Below are 20,000 nucleotides of genomic sequence, written 5' to 3'. Positions count from 1 at the left end.
GAAGATACACAACTCTGCTAAAGAAATTAATATCCACTCTATTCTTCTTAATATTTACCGTTAACTCTGTCACCTCTGTCACTTCTGCTTGTGTCACCTCTGTCACGAGTACACCATCACCTGTGCACCAGTGTCACAGACGAGCCTCCATTTACACACCTCAATCATGGGATCTGCATAAAGCCTGATATACGCGGGTCTTCTCACACAGCTTCCAGTCCAGTGATCAGCCCAGTGATCAGCCCAGATGATGATGATCCAAGATGATGATAAATCATGGTAATGATGAGGATGATCAGCAGAGATCATGACCAGCTTGCAAATATCTGCCTTTTCACGAGATAGAACTGATAATATCAACGGCTTATAGAAGGTTGTCAGAGGTAACACTGTTGCAAGGAAGCTAAATAGAGGCAACAGTAACGGACTTTGTACACAACGTACACAGGGGATAACCCAAGGACTTTGTACTCAACGTACACAGGGGATAACCCAAGGATTTGTACTCAACGTACACAGGGGATAACCCAAGGACTTTGTACTCAACGTACACAGGGGATAACCCAAGGACTTTGTACTCAACGTACACAGGGGATAACCCAAGGACTTTGTACTCAACGTACACAGGGGATAACCCAAGGATTTGTACTCAACGTGCACAGGGGATAACCCAAGGACTTTGTACTCAACGTACACAGGGGATAACCCAAGGATTTGTACTCAACGTGCACAAGGGATAACCCAAGGACTTTGTATTCAACGTACACAGGGGATAACCCAAGGACTTTGTACTCAACGTACACAGGGGATAACCCAAGGATTTGTACTCAACGTACACAGGGGATAACCCAAGGATTTGTACTCAACGTACACAGGGGATAACCCAAGGATTTGTACTCAACGTACACAGGGGATAACCCAAGGATTTGTACACAACGTACACAGGGGATAACCCAAGGACTTTGTACTCAACGTACACAGGGAATAACTCAAGGACTTTGTACTCAACGTACACAGGGAATAACTCAAGGACTTTGTACTCAACGTACACAGGGAATAACTCAAGGACTTTGTACTCAACGTACACAGGGAATAACTCAAGGACTTTGTACTCAACGTACACAGGGAATAATCCAAGGACTTTGTACTCAACGTACTTTGTACGCAATGTAAACTTTTTGTTGTTGGTGTTGTTGCTGTTGCTTCTACTTTTGGTTCTGTTGTTACTGTTTCTGTTACTTCTTCTACTGCGTCTACTGCTACTACTTCTGTTGCTGTTGCTTCAGCAACTGCATGTACTGTTGCTGTAGCCGCTGCTGTTGCTGCTACTGCTGAAGTTACACAAGTTACCTCCTCTGTTAACGTTGCCTAGCAGCTGCCTCCTCTGTTGCCGTTGCCTAGCAGCTGCCTCCTCTGTTGCCGTTACCTAGCAGCTGCCTTCTCTGTTGCCGTTACCTAGCAGCTGCCTCCTCTGTTGCCGTTACTTAGCAGCTGCCTCCTCTGTTGCCGTTGCCTAGCAGCTGCCTCCTCTATTGCCGTTACCTAGCATCTGCCTCCTCTGTTGCTGTTACCTAGCAGCTACCTCCTCTGTTGCCGTTACCTAGCAGCTGCCTCCTCTGTTGCCGTTACCTAGCAGCTGCCTCCTCTGTTGCTGTTACCTAGCAGCTGCCTCCTCTGTTGCCGTTACCTAGCAGCTGCCTCCTCTGTTGCCGTTACCTAGCAGCTGCCTCCTCTGTTGCCGTTACCTAGCAGCTGCCTCCTCTGTTGCTGTTACCTAGCAGCTGCCTCCTCTGTTGCTGTTACCTAGCAGCTGCCTCCTCTGTTGCCGTTACCTAGCAGCTGCCTCCTCTGTTGCTGTTACCTAGCAGCTGCCTCCTCTGTTGCCGTTACCTAGCAGCTGCCTCCTCTGTTGCTGTTACCTAGCAGCTCCCTCCTCTGTTGCTATGACCTAGCAGCTGCCTCCTCTGTTGCCGTTACATAGCAGCTGCCTCCTCTGTTGCCGTTTCCTAGCAACTGCCTCCTCTGTTGCTGTTACCTAGCAGCTGCCTCCTCTGTTGCCGTTACCTAGCAGCTGCCTCCTCTGTTGCTGTTACCTAGCAGCTGCCTCCTCTGTTGCCGTTACCTAGCAGCTGCCTTCTCTGTTGCTGTTACCTAGCAGCTGCCTCCTCTGTTGCCGTTACCTAGCAGCTGCCTCCTCTGTTGCTGTTACCTAGCAGCTGCCTCCTCTGATGCCGTTACCTAGCAGCTGCCTCCTCTGTTGCCGTTACCAAGCAGCTGCCTCCTCTGTTGCCGTTACCTAGCAGCTGCCTCCTCTGTTGCCGTTACCTAGCAGCTGCCTCCTCTGTTGCTGTTACCTAGCATCTGCCTCCTCTGTTGCCGTTACCTAGCAGCTGCCTCCTCTGTTGCTGTTACCTAGCAGCTGCCTCCTCTGTTGCCGTTACCTAGCAGCTGCCTCCTCTGTTGCCGTTACCTAGCAGCTGCCTCCTCTGTTGCCGTTACCTAGCAACTGCCTCCTCTGTTGCTGTTACCTAGCAGCTGCCTCCTCTGTTGCTGTTACCTAGCAGCTGCCCCGTCTGTTGCTGTTACCTAGCAGCTGCCTCCTCTGTTGCTGTTACCTAGCAGCTGCCTCCTCTGTTGCTGTTACCTAGCAGCTGCCTCCTCTGTTGCTGTTACCTAGCAGCTGCCTCCTCTGTTGCTGTTACCTAGCAGCTGCCTCCTCTGTTGCTGTTACCTAGCAGCTGCCTCCTCTGTTGCTGTTACCTAGCAGCTGCCTCCTCTGTTGCTGTTACCTAGCAGCTGCCTCCTCTGTTGCCGTTGCCTAGCAGCTGCCTCCTCTGTTGCTGTTACCTAGCAGCTGCCTCCTCTGTTGCCGTTACCTAGCAGCTGCCTCCTCTGTTGCCGTTACCTAGCAGCTGCCTCCTCTGTTGCCGTTACCTAGCAATTGCCTCCTCTGTTGCTGTTACCTAGCAGCTGCCTCCTCTGTTGCTGTTACCTAGCAGCTGCCCCGTCTGTTGCTGTTACCTAGCAGCTGTCTCCTCTGTTGCTGTTACCTAGCAGCTGCCTCCTCTGTTGCTGTTACCTAGCAGCTGCCTCCTCTGTTGCTGTTACCTAGCTGCTGCCTCCTCTGTTGCTGTTACCTAGCAGCTGCCTCCTCTGTTGCTGTTACCTAGCAGCTGCCTCCTCTGTTGCTGTTACCTAGCAGCTGCCTCCTCTGTTGCTGTAACCTAGCAGCTGCCTCCTCTGTTGCCGTTGCCTAGCAGCTGCCTCCTCTGTTGCTGTTACCTAGCAGCTGTTTCATCTGTTGCTGTTACCTAGCAGCTGCGTCCTCTGTTGCTGTTACCTAGCAGCTGCCTCCTCTGTTGCCGTTACCTAGCAGCTGCCTCCTCTGTTGCTGTTATCTAACAGGTGCCTTCTCTGTTGCTGTTACCTAGCAGCTGCCTCCTCTGTTGCTGTTACCTAGCAGCTGCCCCGTCTGTTGCTGTTACCTAGCAGCTGTCTCCTCTGTTGCTGTTACCTAGCAGCTGCCTCCTCTGTTGCTGTTACCTAGCAGCTGCCTCCTCTGTTGCTGTTACCTAGCTGCTGCCTCCTCTGTTGCTGTTACCTAGCAGCTGCCTCCTCTGTTGCCGTTGCCTAGCAGCTGCCTCCTCTGTTGCTGTTACCTAGCAGCTGTTTCATCTGTTGCTGTTACCTAGCAGCTGCCTCCTCTGTTGCTGTTACCTAGCAGCTGCCTCCTCTGTTGCCGTTACCTAGCAGCTGCCTCCTCTGTTGCCGTTACCTAGCAGCTGCCTCCTCTGTTGCTGTTATCTAACAGGTGCCTTCTCTGTTGCTGTTACCTAGCAGCTGCCTCCTCTGTTGCTGTTACCTAGCAGCTGCCTCCTCTGTTGCCGTTGCCTAGCAGCTGCCTCCTCTGTTGCCGTTACCTAGCAGCTGCCTCCTCTGTTGCTGTTATCTAACAGGTGCCTTCTCTGTTGCTGTTACCTAGCAGCTGCCTCCTCTGTTGCTGTTACCTAGCAGCTGCCCCGTCTGTTGCTGTTACCTAGCAGCTGCCTCCTCTGTTGCTGGTACCTAGCAGCTGCCTCCTCTGTTGCTGTTACCTAGCTGCTGCCTCCTCTGTTGCTGTTACCTAGCAGCTGCCTCCTCTGTTGCTGTTACCTAGCAGCTGCCTCCTCTGTTGCTGTTACCTAGCAGCTGCCTCCTCTGTTGCCGTTACCTAGCAGCTGCCTCCTCTGTTGCCGTTACCAAGCAGCTGCCTCCTCTGTTGCCGTTACCTAGCAACTGCCTCCTCTGTTGCTGTTACCTAGCAGCTGCCTCCTCTGTTGCTGTTACCTAGCAGCTGCCCCATCTGTTGCTGTTACCTAGCAGCTGCCTCCTCTGTTGCTGTTACCTAGCAGCTGCCTCCTCTGTTGCTGTTACCTAGCAGCTGCCTCCTCTGTTGCTGTTACCTAGCAGCTGCCTCCTCTGTTGCTGTTACCTAGCAGCTGCCTCCTCTGTTGCTGTTACCTAGCAGCTGCCTCCTCTGTTGCTGTTACCTAGCAGCTGCCTCCTCTGTTGCTGTTACCTAGCAGCTGCCTCCTCTGTTGCCGTTGCCTAGCAGCTGCCTCCTCTGTTGCTGTTATCTAACAGGTGCCTTCTCTGTTGCTGTTACCTAGCAGCTGCCTCCTCTGTTGCTGTTACCTAGCAGCTGCCTCCTCTGTTGCTGTTACCTAGCAGCTGCCTCCTCTGTTGCTGTTACCTAGCAGCTGCCTCCTCTGTTGCTGTTACCTAGCAGCTGCCTCCTCTGTTGCCGTTGCCTAGCAGCTGCCTCCTCTGTTGCCGTTACCTAGCAGCTGCCTCCTCTGTTGCTGTTATCTAACAGGTGCCTTCTCTGTTGCTGTTACCTAGCAGCTGCCTCCTCTGTTGCTGTTACCTAGCAGCTGCCCCGTCTGTTGCTGTTACCTAGCAGCTGCCTCCTCTGTTGCTGGTACCTAGCAGCTGCCTCCTCTGTTGCTGTTACCTAGCTGCTGCCTCCTCTGTTGCTGTTACCTAGCAGCTGCCTCCTCTGTTGCTGTTACCTAGCAGCTGCCTCCTCTGTTGCCGTTACCTAGCAGCTGCCTCCTCTGTTGCCGTTACCTAGCAGCTGCCTCCTCTGTTGCCGTTACCTAGCAACTGCCTCCTCTGTTGCTGTTACCTAGCAGCTGCCTCCTCTGTTGCTGTTACCTAGCAGCTGCCCCATCTGTTGCTGTTACCTAGCAGCTGCCTCCTCTGTTGCTGTTACCTAGCAGCTGCCTCCTCTGTTGCTGTTACCTAGCAGCTGCCTCCTCTGTTGCTGTTACCTAGCTGCTGCCTCCTCTGTTGCTGTTACCTAGCAGCTGCCTCCTCTGTTGCTGTTACCTAGCAGCTGCCTCCTCTGTTGCTGTTACCTAGCAGCTGCCTCCTCTGTTGCTGTTACCTAGCAGCTGCCTCCTCTGTTGCCGTTGCCTAGCAGCTGCCTCCTCTGTTGCTGTTACCTAGCAGCTGCCTCATCTGTTGCTGTTACCTAGCAGCTGCCTCCTCTGTTGCTGTTACCTAGCAGCTGCCTCCTCTGTTGCCGTTACCTAGCAGCTGCCTCCTCTGTTGCCGTTACCTAGCAGCTGCCTCCTCTGTTGCGGTTACCTAGCAGCTGCCTCCTTTGTTGCCGTTGCCTAGCAGCTGCCTCCTCTGTTGCCGTTACCTAGCAGCTGCCTCCTCTGTTGCTGTTATCCAACAGCTGCCTTCTCTGTTGCTGTTACCTAGCAGCTGCCTCCTCTGTTGTTGTTACCTAGCAGCTGCCTCCTCTGTTGCTGTTACCTAGCATCTGCCTCCTCTGTTGCTGTTACCTAGCAGCTGCCTCCTCTGTTACTGTTACCTAGAAGCTGCCTCCTCTGTTGCTGTTACCTAGCAAGTAACAGATGTGTCGACAACGACCCTCTGCTGTGGGATACTTTCTTTTGTCGACGTTAAATTTCGTAATCACCAGAAAAAACACTTGCACCCTCTCTTTAACTCACTCTCACTCACTCTCTCCCACTCACAAATAACAGAAAACACACTCTCATCCTCGTTTCCATTCCCACTCACTCTCTCCCACTCACAAGCAACAGAAAACACACTCTCATCCTCGTTTCCGTGTCGACTCACTCTCTCCCACTCCTAAACAACAGAAAACACACTCACATTATCACTTACATTCCCTCTCATCTTCTCCCAGTCCCTCCCATTCCCTCCCAAATATCAGATAACACACTCACGCACCCTCGACCCCAAGATAAAGTCTGTGTCTACACTATTAATCTAGTCTATCACCATAAAACCTGTAGATCACCACGATATATTGTACCAAGCAGTCACCCCCGTCAGTGTGCACCTAATAGCATGTACGCCTAGAATCGTGTACGCCCAGTAGCGTGTACATTGAATACGAGAATAAACTTTAAAGAAGTGGTTGTTAGAGTTCAACACCTGTAATGCATGGCCAAGACTGTTTCGGGAATGCAACTGGAAGTGTGTACATCCGGTGGTGTGTACACCCAGTGCAGTGTACACTTAGTAGTGTGTACACCCGGTAGTGTGTTCACACAGTAGTGTGTGTGTACACCCGGTAGTGTGTATACCCAGTAGTGTGTACACCCAGTAATGTGTGTATACCCAGCTAAGTGTACACCCAGTAGTGTGTACACCCGGTAGTGTACACACTACCCGGTGGGAAGCAAGAGTCGTCTTGGCTTGAAAGGAATATTGTAGGATCGGCAATTATTAAGCATTACAAGCATTCACTATACAATATCAGTGACGGATTGTTCAAATTAGATGCGTTTTTAGTTGAGACAATAGTACACAGTCTAAAATTGGGCTTTTAAATGTAGCGCCACACCGAGGAATTACGGCCTATTTTTCCTGCATTTTCTGAAGGTTGAACCAGAGTTTGCCTCAGAGTGTGTTGAATATCTGTGACCGTCTTTCTTGTTATTACAGATGCCTTCCCCTTTAAATGAGTACATTTTAATGAGTCCCGTTTCCTTTACATAACTTATAGAAGTCTTCCCGTTAAATTTTACCGTTTTATCGTCCCTTTAAATGGATACTCTGTCCAGTGACTTGTCTATCACTGACAATATATTTAAGTATGTAAAGTTACTGATGTCATACCTGGAGAGTTTACCTGGAGAGAGTTCCGGGGGTCAACGCCCCCGCGGCCCGGTCTGAGACCAGGCCTCCTGGTGGATCAGAGCCTGATCAACCAGGCGGAATATGGCCGATTTTTTTATTATTACCACGTTAATTTCGTTTAGGATATTACAATTTCAATGCTTTTGGGATTTTTCCAGTGCTGTAATATTCATCCTTCTGGCTGTGGGCGCTGGTGTGCCTGGGGGCACTTCCTGTACCTTCCTCTCTCCCTCCCTCACTCACTCACTCACTCACTCACTCACTCACTCCAGTGAAGACGGTCCTCTGGAAATGGACTTGCTTGGGCATCCTCCTCTTTTCTGCAATTTTGCAAGCTCCTGATGATGTGTTGATTGTAACACGAAAGGCCTAGAGCTATCATTCTACAGCTATCGTTGTTTAGCATCCTGTATCGCTTGGTTTGCGATATTGTATAATATATATATATATATATATATATATATATATATATATATATATATATATATATATATATATATATATATATATATATATATATATATATATATTTATATATACAAAAAATGAATTGTTAGGCAAAATTTAAAATGAGAATTTTTTCCTCCTCAGATTATTTTCAATTCTTCAGAAAATTTAGCCAAAAAAATTTATATAGACTAATATAATTTTCTTGCCAGGTGTGAATTTCCTCTTTTAAAAAATGTATATAAATCATCCTTTCCCCAAAAAACACTTGCCATTATGGCCACCCTGAAGTATCCCTCCTCATGATTTTCCTGAAAGATTTACTCTCACGACGGCCTTTTAATATCCTCCCTTGCTATTTTCCCTGAAATATTCTCATTATTAGTCTGCTAAAATATTTCCTCTCATAAGTGTCGTAATAAGATATTCTCCTCTTGAATTCTTATGTACATAGTGTTTTTTACTTTAAATTATGCATTATAATAATAATAATTATTATTATTATTATTATTATTATTATTAGTAGTAGTAGTAGTAGTAGTAGTAGTAGTATTAGTGGTAGTAGTAGTAGTAGTAGTAGTAGTAGTAGTAGTAGTAGTATTAGTAATTGTAGGATTAGTAGTAGTTGATATTATTATTATTATTATTATTATTATTATTATTATTATTATTATTATAGTAGTAGTATTAATATTATTGTTGTTATGATTATTATTATTATAATTACTATTGTTATTGTTGTTGTTAATAATAATAATAATAATAATAATAATAATAATAATAATAATAATAATAATAATAACAGCAATAATAACAATAATAATAATAATAATATCAATAATAACAGTAATAATAATAATAATAATAATAATAATAATAATAATAATAATAATAATAATAATAATAATAATAATAATAATGTTATTATTATTATTATTTTGATTCTTATTATTAAATAAACCGAGACCTGCTTATCCGAGAGTTTGCATTAATCCCTATTTTATGTATTAAACTATTCTTGGCTGGCAGTGAACAGTTGACATGCAACCTTAATGGCCCTCGTGCAGTCGACAGGCTTTAAACTTCACGAACCACAAACTTATCCAATACACATCCAAAAACAAAACAAAAAAATACACTAATGTGAGGGTCATCAAACGTTTGCAGAAAAACTCACGTCAGGAGAAATTTGAAAAATTTCTTACAAACAAAAGACTATCAACATTTACGAAGTATTACTTGATAACACTTAGGTGTTCTGGTTATATCATTTTTTAATTGATTTCTCTTTGTTATACAGTGGAACCTTGGTTGTTGAAAGGATTATTTATCCAACAAATCGATTTTCGAGCAAGGAATTCGGTCCCGGTATTCGTACGTGGTCTTGGTTGTCGACCGACGACGCTCGGATCACATGACCACAAGAGTCTACAGCGTGAGTCTCAGTAAGTATAGCGACTAACGCGCGTACTATTAACATCTCCTGGGTTCTTGATGTGCATCTTGTGAACGTAATGAAACCAAAAGTACGAAATTTGATGGAAAACTTACGGAATTACGCTATCGCGAAGTTAGCGGTCTCGGCGATATTTACGCATCGGCGATTTCGCTCACTTTGAGCCCTATTTTGGGCCAGTTCCTTGTTTCAGACGACCAAACTCACAGCTATTTCACTAGAATTCCTTTTATTCTATCGACTGAATACATAAAAACTGCCCATTTACCTATTTTAGCTACCCAATAAAGTCATCAGAAATTACTAATTTGGCCAATTTCACACAAAATTCACGAAATGCCAATTTCAAAATAGGGTCCAGCATAAACAATGCAGACATTCCTGGCACTAAAATAACATTTTATTTGTTTATTAATCATGTCTCCAGGCTCTCTTTGCATTTTGAATTTTTATTTACACCAAAAAGAGAAGATTTACTGTTATTCAGACTACTGAATAATTATAATAATTGTATAAATAATATCAGCGCATTTGTGAATGCATGTTAGACCAGTCAGTTGACGCATATTGGACGTGTGACGTGATTTCTTTACTCCTACTCATCAGCAAAAATCGAACATTTCCGCTACTTTGAGCTCAATTTCAAGCTACTTTCATTCTTTAAACCATTGAAAATCATGCATATTTCTGTAATATATCTTTAATTCTATCAAATGAGACCAAGAAAACGAGAATAAAACCACAAATACCATACGAAAATGCACCGCAAAAGTCGCTGTTTAAAACCAAAAACACGGTCCCTCATTGTGCACTGCGTGCTGCTTTATCCCGCAAGATTTGAAGCCACTAGAATTTTGCCTGTAACTCTCCTCTGACACGTAAGAGGCAGTTAAATTTTCATTTACTGTACAGTTTTTTCAGTTAAATTTTCATTTGGTATTAATTTTTACAGTTTCGGTGTGCTTTATAATTTTATACATTGTTTTATGTAATAATTAGTACAGTATTATTAATAAATTATTATATCGTCATTTTCGTCTGAAACGGATTAATTCTATTTACATTATTCTTTATGGGAAAATTGGTTTGGTTGTCGACCACTTGGTTGTCGAACCGTCATCTGTATCGAATTAAGTTCGACAATTTGAGTCAGATGGGGTTTCAACGCAAAAAAATGGAGCACCATAATAGCTAGTTTACTGTGCATTCCCATGGTCTTCCTATGGAGGGTAGTACAAGGGTTTATTTTGCACTCTCACAGTCTTCCTATGGAGGGTAGTACAACTGTGTATTATTCACTCACATCCTTTCTTCCAAGTTACCATATCGGCACAAAAATTTTTTTTCAACCAAGAATATCCTTCAGTTTAACCTTTCCAATTATATTCACTAATAGTTTCTGTTCTTTATTACTACAAAATATTTTTCCCCTTTAACTACTGCTTCGTTCGTAAAATTAACAGTATTAGAAGCTTACCTAAATAGTTCGAATTCTTCCCCTATTTAGTTTTAGTTATTGCATTGACGTTTAACTTCGTTTACATCCCCTATTTTCAGCTACGTAATTTCCCCATATATTTGTTAAACCAATTTAAATAGGTAACTGGATAATATAGAAAATTGAATGAATTCTTCCCTGAGGTTTCATTTTATTGCATTACGACGTTTGATAAATAAAATACCTGTGCATCTTGTGGATAAATTAAACACATATGCAACACTTGGGTACCTTTATCGTGGAAACGTTTCGCCAGTTAATGGCTTCTTCAGTCTAATGCAGAGAAGAATGGTTGAAGGTCAGAAGGTTTTTGAGATACTCAGTCCCTCCTTATGATATTCTAATATTCTTCTCTATATTGGACTGATGAATCCACTGTGTGGCGAAACGTTTGAAGAATGAATATTTCCAAGTGTTGCACATGTGTCTAATTTATCTACCTGCCGGCTCCCTGAACGATTTATCTACATCACCTGGATAACTTTTCTTAAGAGACGTTTCGCCCACACAGCAACGTTTTACACTCTAATACAGGGGCAAGACGGCGGAGACTTTTATATCAAGACTCAGTACTCAGTCCTCACTGATTTAGAAAAGGGCTCTCGACAAAGTCCAAAACATAATCTGAGGGATTGGACACCCGAGCAAAGCCTGGGTATCTTTGAGGACGTTTCGCCAGTGGTGTCTAATTCTTTATTCTGTCAGTATTGTATCCCTTTATTACAATGACATAATCATATTCTACGAAGAATTAAGGGAGATGGGATCAAATTATTAATATGTTTATTAAAATTTACACGACTGCAATCTAAGCTTAGCTGGTTGAGTGGTTAACGCACTCGCCTCTGAGTTTTTAAGACTCACCTTCCATAGGTTCAATCCCCCACCAGTTCTGTGAATTGTTTGCATTAAGAAATACAGCTAAAAGACGGAAGAGCTAATAAAGTGTGGTATGGAAAACTTTAAAATGTACTCAGAATGGAGCCGGGCATACCTCAAGGAGGTGTCTACACCCCCGAGCGTTTTGGCGATCTCCTGACCAGTCAAAAAATTCTCTAACTTGTTTTTTTTTTTATGTAGGGTTCGCGAATTATTGCATTGGTTTAGTACCCATGCCAGGACAAATTAAAGCTAGCAGTAAAGGAACCTGGTGAATTGTGCAGGGACATTGCCTTCGTTACTTTAGTAATTAATACAAAAGCCTTACTGCATGTGACAGAAACGGTGATAGACACATCAATGACCAGATACCTTGCTAAAAATCTGAGTGTGTGTGCAGGAAAGAAATAAAGAAAAGAGAAGATAAATAAAGTAATATTTCTTTAAAAGCTTAGGAAAGCATAAAGCTAACTTACTGTACGGAAATGAGTAATATTAATAGCCATGTGTAAGGTAAACAGTGTGTACCCAAGGAATGATTTAGACAAATAATGCTTTTATACTCTCGACTCTTGGTAAAACGAGATTCCAGGAAACTACATAAAAACGTCGAGAACGAAGCCTTTGATGATAATTATAAGCAGGACAAGCTTTATATTAAGACAACGTTTTGCTCTGTGTAGAATTCCATCACCTCATCCGAGTCATGACTTGATTAAGCTTTATACTGCGCGAAACGCTGTCCCAACAGAAGCTTGTTGTGCATCCTGTATCTCTTTATACCTGTCAGCAACACGTAAGTGTACCTCAACTCGGGGCAAATAAATTTCAACTCCTCTCACTCACTGCTTACATTAAACACTAAGACGAACTGGGAGACCCAAGACTACATGTACTCACCCTGAAGAAGGCCATGGTGGAGCCGCCTTCTAGAGTACCGTACTCGATCTCACTCTGCTCAGCGAGGTCCTCAGCGCTCTCTGTCCCGAGAGAAACAACCATTTAGGAAATTTCACAAAATATCAGCGTATTTGCCTAAGTAAGTTTCTGCCCTTAAAATGAAGAATGATGCTCTCGGAGATGATAATTTCCCAAACTTAAACATAATCATTATGTTCAATAATAAGCTACGTGGAGACGGAAATTCAGAAGGGGATCGAAATATATAGACCTGACCTGACTAGGTGGGTCATTGGTTTAAGCCGGGAGATGACTTAAGCCTGCCTCTCATGGGCCAGTAGGCCTGCTGCAGTGTCCCTTTTTTATGTTCTTAAGACCACTTAATCTTCTGAGTTACTGTCTTTATGTGGATTATTGCTGAGCACTGACAAGTCTTCATTACACTTTTGTTATTCAAAGAAGACAGTCTTCGGATTTTTAACCCCAAAGAGCTATTAACCCCAGAGAACTATTAACTCAGGATAGACCGAGAAAGTCAATGGTATTCATTGGAGTTGGGTCTTTTCCTTCTCCACTCCAGGATCCCACCCACAACACTCAGCTAACAGGTACGAGTATGTTACTTAAATGTACATAAGAACAACTAATCAGACATTTTTTACGGCTATGTTACGCTCTCCAGGAGCTTTATCAAACCAGTACATGTATACTTGCTCAGTAACACCAACACTTACCAATAGGGGTGATCATCCGTTCAACGGTGAGAAAGGCAGCGAGGTTAGCAGTGTAGGAAGAGATGATAATGAGGGTGAAGAACCACCAGATGCCTCCCACGATCCTCGTAGAGGCAGCCTGCAGTACAACCCACAACCAAACATTACGCCAGCAGGTCCCAGGAGAGAAAGGGGCAGGAAGGGGTCGTGGCTATCAGGATTTTTAGGGTCATTAATGCTGCATGTAACATATATACCACCAGTCAAGAATACTTTAATTCCTCAGCGTATATACACTTGAGATATATACTCCTATTAGTGTATATGCCTGTGTGAGGGTCAATGATATAAACAGAAACAATATTTCTGTTTATTTCTATAGTAATGGTAATTAAACACCAGATGCAGACACAGGTGTTACCAAATACCAGATATCCCTAAACATGTGTGTTTTACAACCCATCATATCAAGACAACAATGGTATCAAGACAACTGTTGTCTTCAAAGACAGTACAATACATATGCAAAAAAAATTAATTATAAATCTAATTTATTGCAAATAAAAGACAATGGAATGATTACAGAAAGAAACTAATGTAATTATATATCGTATTTATTACTAAACATCTGGTGTTTATGTAACAATGTTTCAGACCTGAGAAGGTCTAAGTTCCAGGAGCTTTAAGGTTAAGGTGTTCCAAGCAGAATATGGTATTCAAACACTTAGAATCATCAGTTGTTTTAAAAATTACATACTGAAGGTGCTGGATTCTCTCTCTCTCTCTCTCTCTCTCTCTCTCTCTCTCTCTCTCTCTCTCTCTCATCTCCGGAGTCTGGACATACATTATATTTCCATCATCGAAGTAAAAGGCTTTTCGATCATCGAAGTTCAAAATATTTCGATAACTGAACTACCAGAGGATCCCTTAATTACTTCGAAGATTATTATTATTATTATTATTATTATTATTATTATTATTATTATTATTATTATTATTATTATTATTATTATTATTATTATTATAAGTTATCGGAATGCTGTAACTCATGGGGGTCAATCATTTCCTGGGGAGGTGATGGGAGGCAATCAATTTAGATCCAGTGAAGGGAAGATTGACTCCAGTTGCAATCATCAACAATTCTTCACCAGCGTCAATTCACGTCCCTTGAAGGAACAAACCCCCAGGAGAGAGAGCGAGAGAGAGAGAGAGAGAGAGAGAGAGAGAGAGAGAGAGAGAGAGAGAGAGAGAGAGAGAGAGAGAGAGAGAGAGAGAGAGAGATTTCCCTAGATGTTGGAAATGCCATGTACCTCCCAGACTACGATTTCTTAGACACCAGTCATCACACTGTTAGCAGAATCTATAGAGACTGCTGCTGACTATATTAAAGGAAAGACACCTTGAAGAACAAGCCTCTATTGGGGCACGTTTCGCTCCCTTTACAGATATTTCGATCATTGAAGTACATGATATTTCGGTCATCGAAGTAGAAAGTACTTCAAACATCGAATTACAAAACATTTCGATCATCAAACACAAGATCATCGAAGTGCCAGATGTGAGAGAGAGAGAGAGAGAGAGAGAGAGAGAGAGAGAGAGAGAGAGAGAGAGAGAGAGAGAGAGAGAGAGAGAGAGAGTGATCTGGCAGAAGGCATAGTCACTTGTCAACCCCTCGGCTACGTTGGATCGTCTGACCACAAGGCTGTTTTTACCACACTTAAGATCCCAACAGAACGAGGTGAGGAGTCCACACGCACAACCTGGCTATGGGAAAGAGGTAATTGGCCAGCCCTTTGCTCTGAGCTCGCCACCACCGACTGGAATGCTCTTCTCCAGGGGGATGTTGACAACCAAGTGAAAGCCTTCACTGGACACATCCTTAATCTGCAACAAGAACACATTCCTCACCGGCAATATGTGACAAAGCCTACAGATCAGCCTTGGTTTGGCTTTCGTTGTAGAGAGGCTGCTACTGCTAAGTACAAAGCATGGCGAAGGTATAAGAGACATCCTACCACCTATAACAGGAACTTGCACATGCAAGCCTGTAGGCATATGGGTGATGTTCAAAAGTGGGCCATTACTAAATGGGAGGTGGACACTAAAAGAAAGTTAGCATCAGGTAGGGTAGGCTCCAAAACCTGGTGGTCCCTGGTCAAGGACAGACAAGGTTATCTGCCTGATGAACTTATTCCACCTCTAAATCGACAGGATGGGACCACCTCTACTAGTAGTCAAGAGAAGGCGGACCTCTTTGCTGAACACTTTGCTACCAAAATGCAAGTTCCTGATCCAGCAAGGGACCCTCCTTGGCTAGCTGCAAGAACTGTGTCAAAACTGTCAGTGGTGACAATAAGGCAGGAGGAGGTGCATTTCCTTCTTAAATCACTTGACCAAGAAAAGGCTGTGGGCCCAGACAAGTTGAGCCCAAGATTGTTGAGAAGATGTGCAGACCAGCTAGCAGCACCTCTAACTCGCATCTTTCAGCACTGCCTAGTACAGTGTAAATGGCCCTCTCCATGGAAAGAGGCAAATGTAGTCCCTGTTCACAAAAAGAAGAGCAGAGCAGAAATCAGCAACTACAGACCAGTGTCACTCCTGTCAATCACTGGTAAGATCCTTGAGACAATAATCTCAAGACAAATGACAGATTTTTTTTGACTACCACTCACTACTTTGTGATCGTCAATATGGCTTCAGGAAAGGTTACTCTGCTGCTGATCTGTTGTTAAACCTCTCCACTAAGTGGCACCAGTCACTGGATGAATCCAAAGTCAGCTGTGTGGTAGCACTGGACATTGCTGGCGCTTTCGACCGGGTGTGGCACCAGGGCCTCTTAGCAAAACTTCAAGCACTGGGAATTGCAGGCTCTACGCTATGTCTCCTCAGTGATTACCTTCATGGTAGATCTCTAAGTGTAGTCCTCAATGGAACGGAATCAGCAAGGCATCCTATTGGGGCAAGCGTTCCACAAGGAAGTGTGCTGGGTCCACTGTTATGGAATGTCTACTTCAACGACCTTCTTCATCTCATCCCAGAATCACATGCATATGCAGACGACTGTACACTGACATTCACTTATCCAAGAGAAGAAATGCCAGCTGCTCTAAGCTACATCAATCACCAGCTGAGAGCTATATCAGCTTGGGGAAATAGATGGCAAGTAACATTTGCACCTGAAAAAACGCAAATGATGTTCGTCTCTAGGCACCATGATGGTAATGCTGGCGCAGTAGTAAGGATGAATGGGACGATGTTGGCACCTGGAGAAGAAGTTGATATCCTTGGGGTGAAATTTGACTCCAAACTAACCATGAAGAACCATGTTGTAAATCTTGCAAACAAGGCAGCCAGGAAGCTTACAGCACTTCGCCGTATCTCGCATCTGCTTGACAGTAGGGGTTGCAAGATCCTGTACGAGGCACAAGTACGCTCACACCTTGAGTATGCTCCACTTTCTTGGTTTGCCTGCCCCCCCTCTCATCTGCGACTGCTTGACAGAGTAGAGAACAGAGCAAGACGTCTCATCTCTCGCCTGGACCCATCCTGGATAGATCTGTCATTTCAGCAGAGCCTTCAACATAGGAGGGATGTGGGTGGCCTTACTGTTATGTACAAGGCCAATATTGTCAAAATACCACACTTGGATCCACTTCGAGGACAGCGTGAAACAAGCTTTTATGCCACAAGACGGGCAGAAAGCAGCAACTTCACTCTGGCTGTACCCTTCTCCAGAACATCACTCCATCTGAGATCATACATACCCAGGATGACTCGAGTATGGAACACATTCGTACAGCATAATGATGTCAACGAGATAACGTCAGTTGATCAAATGAAAATGCTGGCCCACAGATGGCTCCAACTTCGTCCTGTTCCCTACTTGTATGTCTCATAACAAAAATGCTTTCAAATGAGCTGATGTAGGTAACAGCTCTTAGCTTGCCAATAAAGTTAGGAATCCTTAACCTGTAAATAGCTGTCAATAAAGCTAGGGATCCTTAACCTTGTCAAACCCTGTGTAAAAAAAAAAAAAAAAAAAAAAAAAAAAAAAAAAAAAAAAACAGAGAGAGAGAGAGAGAGAGAGAGAGAGAGAGAGAGAGATAGAGAGAGAGGCTTGTCTGTATAAAAGCTTGTACTACAACTGTATCTCTTTCTTAACACGTTATTGTTTTATCAACCTTAGTGGGCGTGTGACCAGGCCTCCAGCAGGCGTGGAGAACAACACCCTGCAAGCAACCATAGAGATTGTGTAAGCACCCGTATCACTGCAGAAGCGCTGGTTGCAACATAGACCAGAGTGCAACTCTACTGTGGGTCAGAGGTCATGCAGCTGCCACAATACCAAAGCTTAACCAAGGGGATTTCGCTAGCATAATCGGTCAAGCGTCGCACATATCCTGACGCTGCAGATACAAGCAAGGTACTGGTCGGACGCACATCTCAGAAGCTTTGAGAGTTTAATACCTCCTTCAGAATAACTTTGACTCGCATATAGGAAAGGTAATTATAATTCACAATAAAACACTTGATCCATAAGGGCTATAATGTTTTATAATGATATATGACTGGGGATGCGCCCTTCTGTTCGATTATTGGAAGGTAGTCTAGTCTAACGAGAAGAAAAAGTATTTGAGTTCTGACGGCTATATAGAAAGGTATTTGTGAGTATAATGTTTGTATAATATACAGAGATGTATGGAGAGTTGGGTTTGTATGCAGGTATTGAGTAATTAGTCCTGGTCCTGCGTGTGTGTATGTGTGTGTGTGTGTGTGTGTGTGTGTGTGTGTGTGTGTGTGTGTGATTGTGTGTAATGTGTGTGAAGTTCTGTTTAATGTAATGAGTAAGGAGTAATGGAAGATGTATGAAAAGTCATACATAAAGTCGTGTATAAAGTCAAGTGCATATGTGTGTATATGTGTGAACTTACGTTCTTGGGATAGGAGGGCGAGATGCCAACAGGATGGAGTAAAACACGTCCATGGAGCGCAGGCGTTTATCATGACAACGTTTCGCTCTATGACACGTTTAATTAAATCGGGAAACTTGATAGAGGTTTTCACAGAGAGAAATACTGCCACGGTATCAGCTTGCTCAGCCTGAGTGACTTTCACACAGACCAGGTAAGCCAGGCTACGAGATATCAGTAATTTGCCTAAATTAAAATTTCTGAGCTACTGCAAATATGGCATAAGTTAAAATAGAACATGACTGAACTTTGGCAGAGATCCATGACATATTTATACCTTAGACGGACAAGAAGGGGCAGGGATCTTAACACGACACCCAACCAAACTCACAAAGACTCTGATATGTACTCTGGATGTCCAGGAGAGAGAGAGAGAGAGAGAGAGAGAGAGAGAGAGAGAGAGAGAGAGAGAGAGAGGGAGAGAGAATGGACAGTCCCAGTATAAGGTGCTTACATTCTCTATGGCACAGGAATAAGACGCAGGCGATATTACATAATAGAGGTATATAAAACACAGAAGACATCAATACACAAGGATTTAGGGACTGCAAGGGTGGGAAGACTAGCAGCATCAATACAACATAAGAAGGCTTAGCTCTCTAAGAAGTAAATGATTACTAGAAGTGAGTGGTTATTTCTAAGAAAATTTCAGGAATTTCTAGCCAATGTTGATGCGATGATGATATAGAATATATAGTGATGATAGCGTAGAATATATAGTGATGATAGCGTAGAATATATAGTGATGATAACGTAGAATATATAGTGATGATTATGTAGAATATATAGTGATGATAACGTAGAATATATACTGATGATAACGTAGAATATATAGTGATGATAACGTAGAATATATACTGATGATAACGTAGAATATATAGTGATGATAACGTAGAATATATACTGATGATAACGTAGAATATATAGTGATGATAACGTAGAATATATAGTGATGATAACGTAGAATATATAGTGATGATAACGTAGAATATATAGTGATGATAACGTAGAATATATAGTGATGATAACGTAGAATAAAAAGTATATATGTGATGTTCCCCTACAGAGACAAATATATACATGGGAGAACAAGCTTCTATTGAAAGAGCATTTCGCCCTGTGTAGAGTCTTATGACTTGATGAAGCTCTACCCAGGGCGAAACGTTATCGAAATCAAAGTTTTCACTGCAAACTTTAACATCTGTCGCCGAAATTTTCGATATTGCTGGTGTGTCGTCCGTCTACCTGGAATATACCCGGAGGAAGTTCCGGGGCTCAACGCCCCCCCCCCCCCCGGGCCCGGTCCATGGCCAGGCCTAGCGGTGAATCAGGGCCATGAGTTGCTCAGCATGATATTAATAGTGTGTTGGCCATCTGCATGATATTGATAGTGTGATGGCCATCTGCATTATATTAATAGTGTGTTGGCCATCTGCATGATATTAATAGTGTGTTGGCCATCTGCATGATATTGATAGTGTGATGGCCATCTGCATGATATTAATAGCGTGTTGGCCATCTGCACGTTATTAATAATGTGTTGGCCATCTGCATGATATTAATAGTGTGTTGGCCATCTGCATGATATTGATAGTGTGATGGCCATCTGCATGATATTAATAGCGTGTTGGCCATCTGCACGTTATTAATAATGTGTTGGCCATCTGCATGATATTAATAGTGTGTTGGCCATCTGCATGATATTAATAGTGTGTTGGCCATCTGCATGATATTAATAGTGTGTTGGCCATCTGCATGATATTGATAGTGTGATGGCCATCTGCATGATATTAATAGCGTGTTGGCCATCTGCACGATATTAATAGTGTGTTGGCCATCTGCATGATATTAATAGTGTGTTGGCCATCTGCATGATATTGATAGTGTGATGGCCATCTGCATGATATTAATAGCGTGTTGGCCATCTGCACGTTATTAATAATGTGTTGGCCATCTGCATGATATTAATAGTG

General features: G+C 43.3%; 1 protein-coding gene across 7 annotated transcripts in view; it reads right to left on the bottom strand.

Annotated features, from left to right (window-relative positions):
* The window catches only part of LOC128702958 (glutamate receptor ionotropic, kainate 2), a 449,498-nt gene that overhangs the window by 35,852 nt on the left and 393,646 nt on the right, over positions 1-20,000 (bottom strand). For all 7 annotated transcript variants that reach the window (XM_070103548.1, XM_070103547.1, XM_070103549.1 and 4 more), the window contains exons 13-14: positions 13,079-13,196; positions 12,345-12,424 (exon numbers count right to left, since the gene is read on the bottom strand). In XM_070103548.1, the coding sequence (XP_069959649.1) occupies positions 12,345-12,424; positions 13,079-13,196 (198 nt within the window). The remainder of the gene's footprint in view (positions 1-12,344; positions 12,425-13,078; positions 13,197-20,000) is intronic.

Source organism: Cherax quadricarinatus, chromosome 86 (genome assembly GCF_038502225.1).
Source record: "Cherax quadricarinatus isolate ZL_2023a chromosome 86, ASM3850222v1, whole genome shotgun sequence".
In the NCBI taxonomy this organism is placed as follows: Eukaryota; Metazoa; Arthropoda; class Malacostraca; order Decapoda; family Parastacidae; genus Cherax; species Cherax quadricarinatus.
Note: the sequence above shows the minus strand (reverse complement) of the source record. Positions and strands in the feature narration are given on the sequence as shown.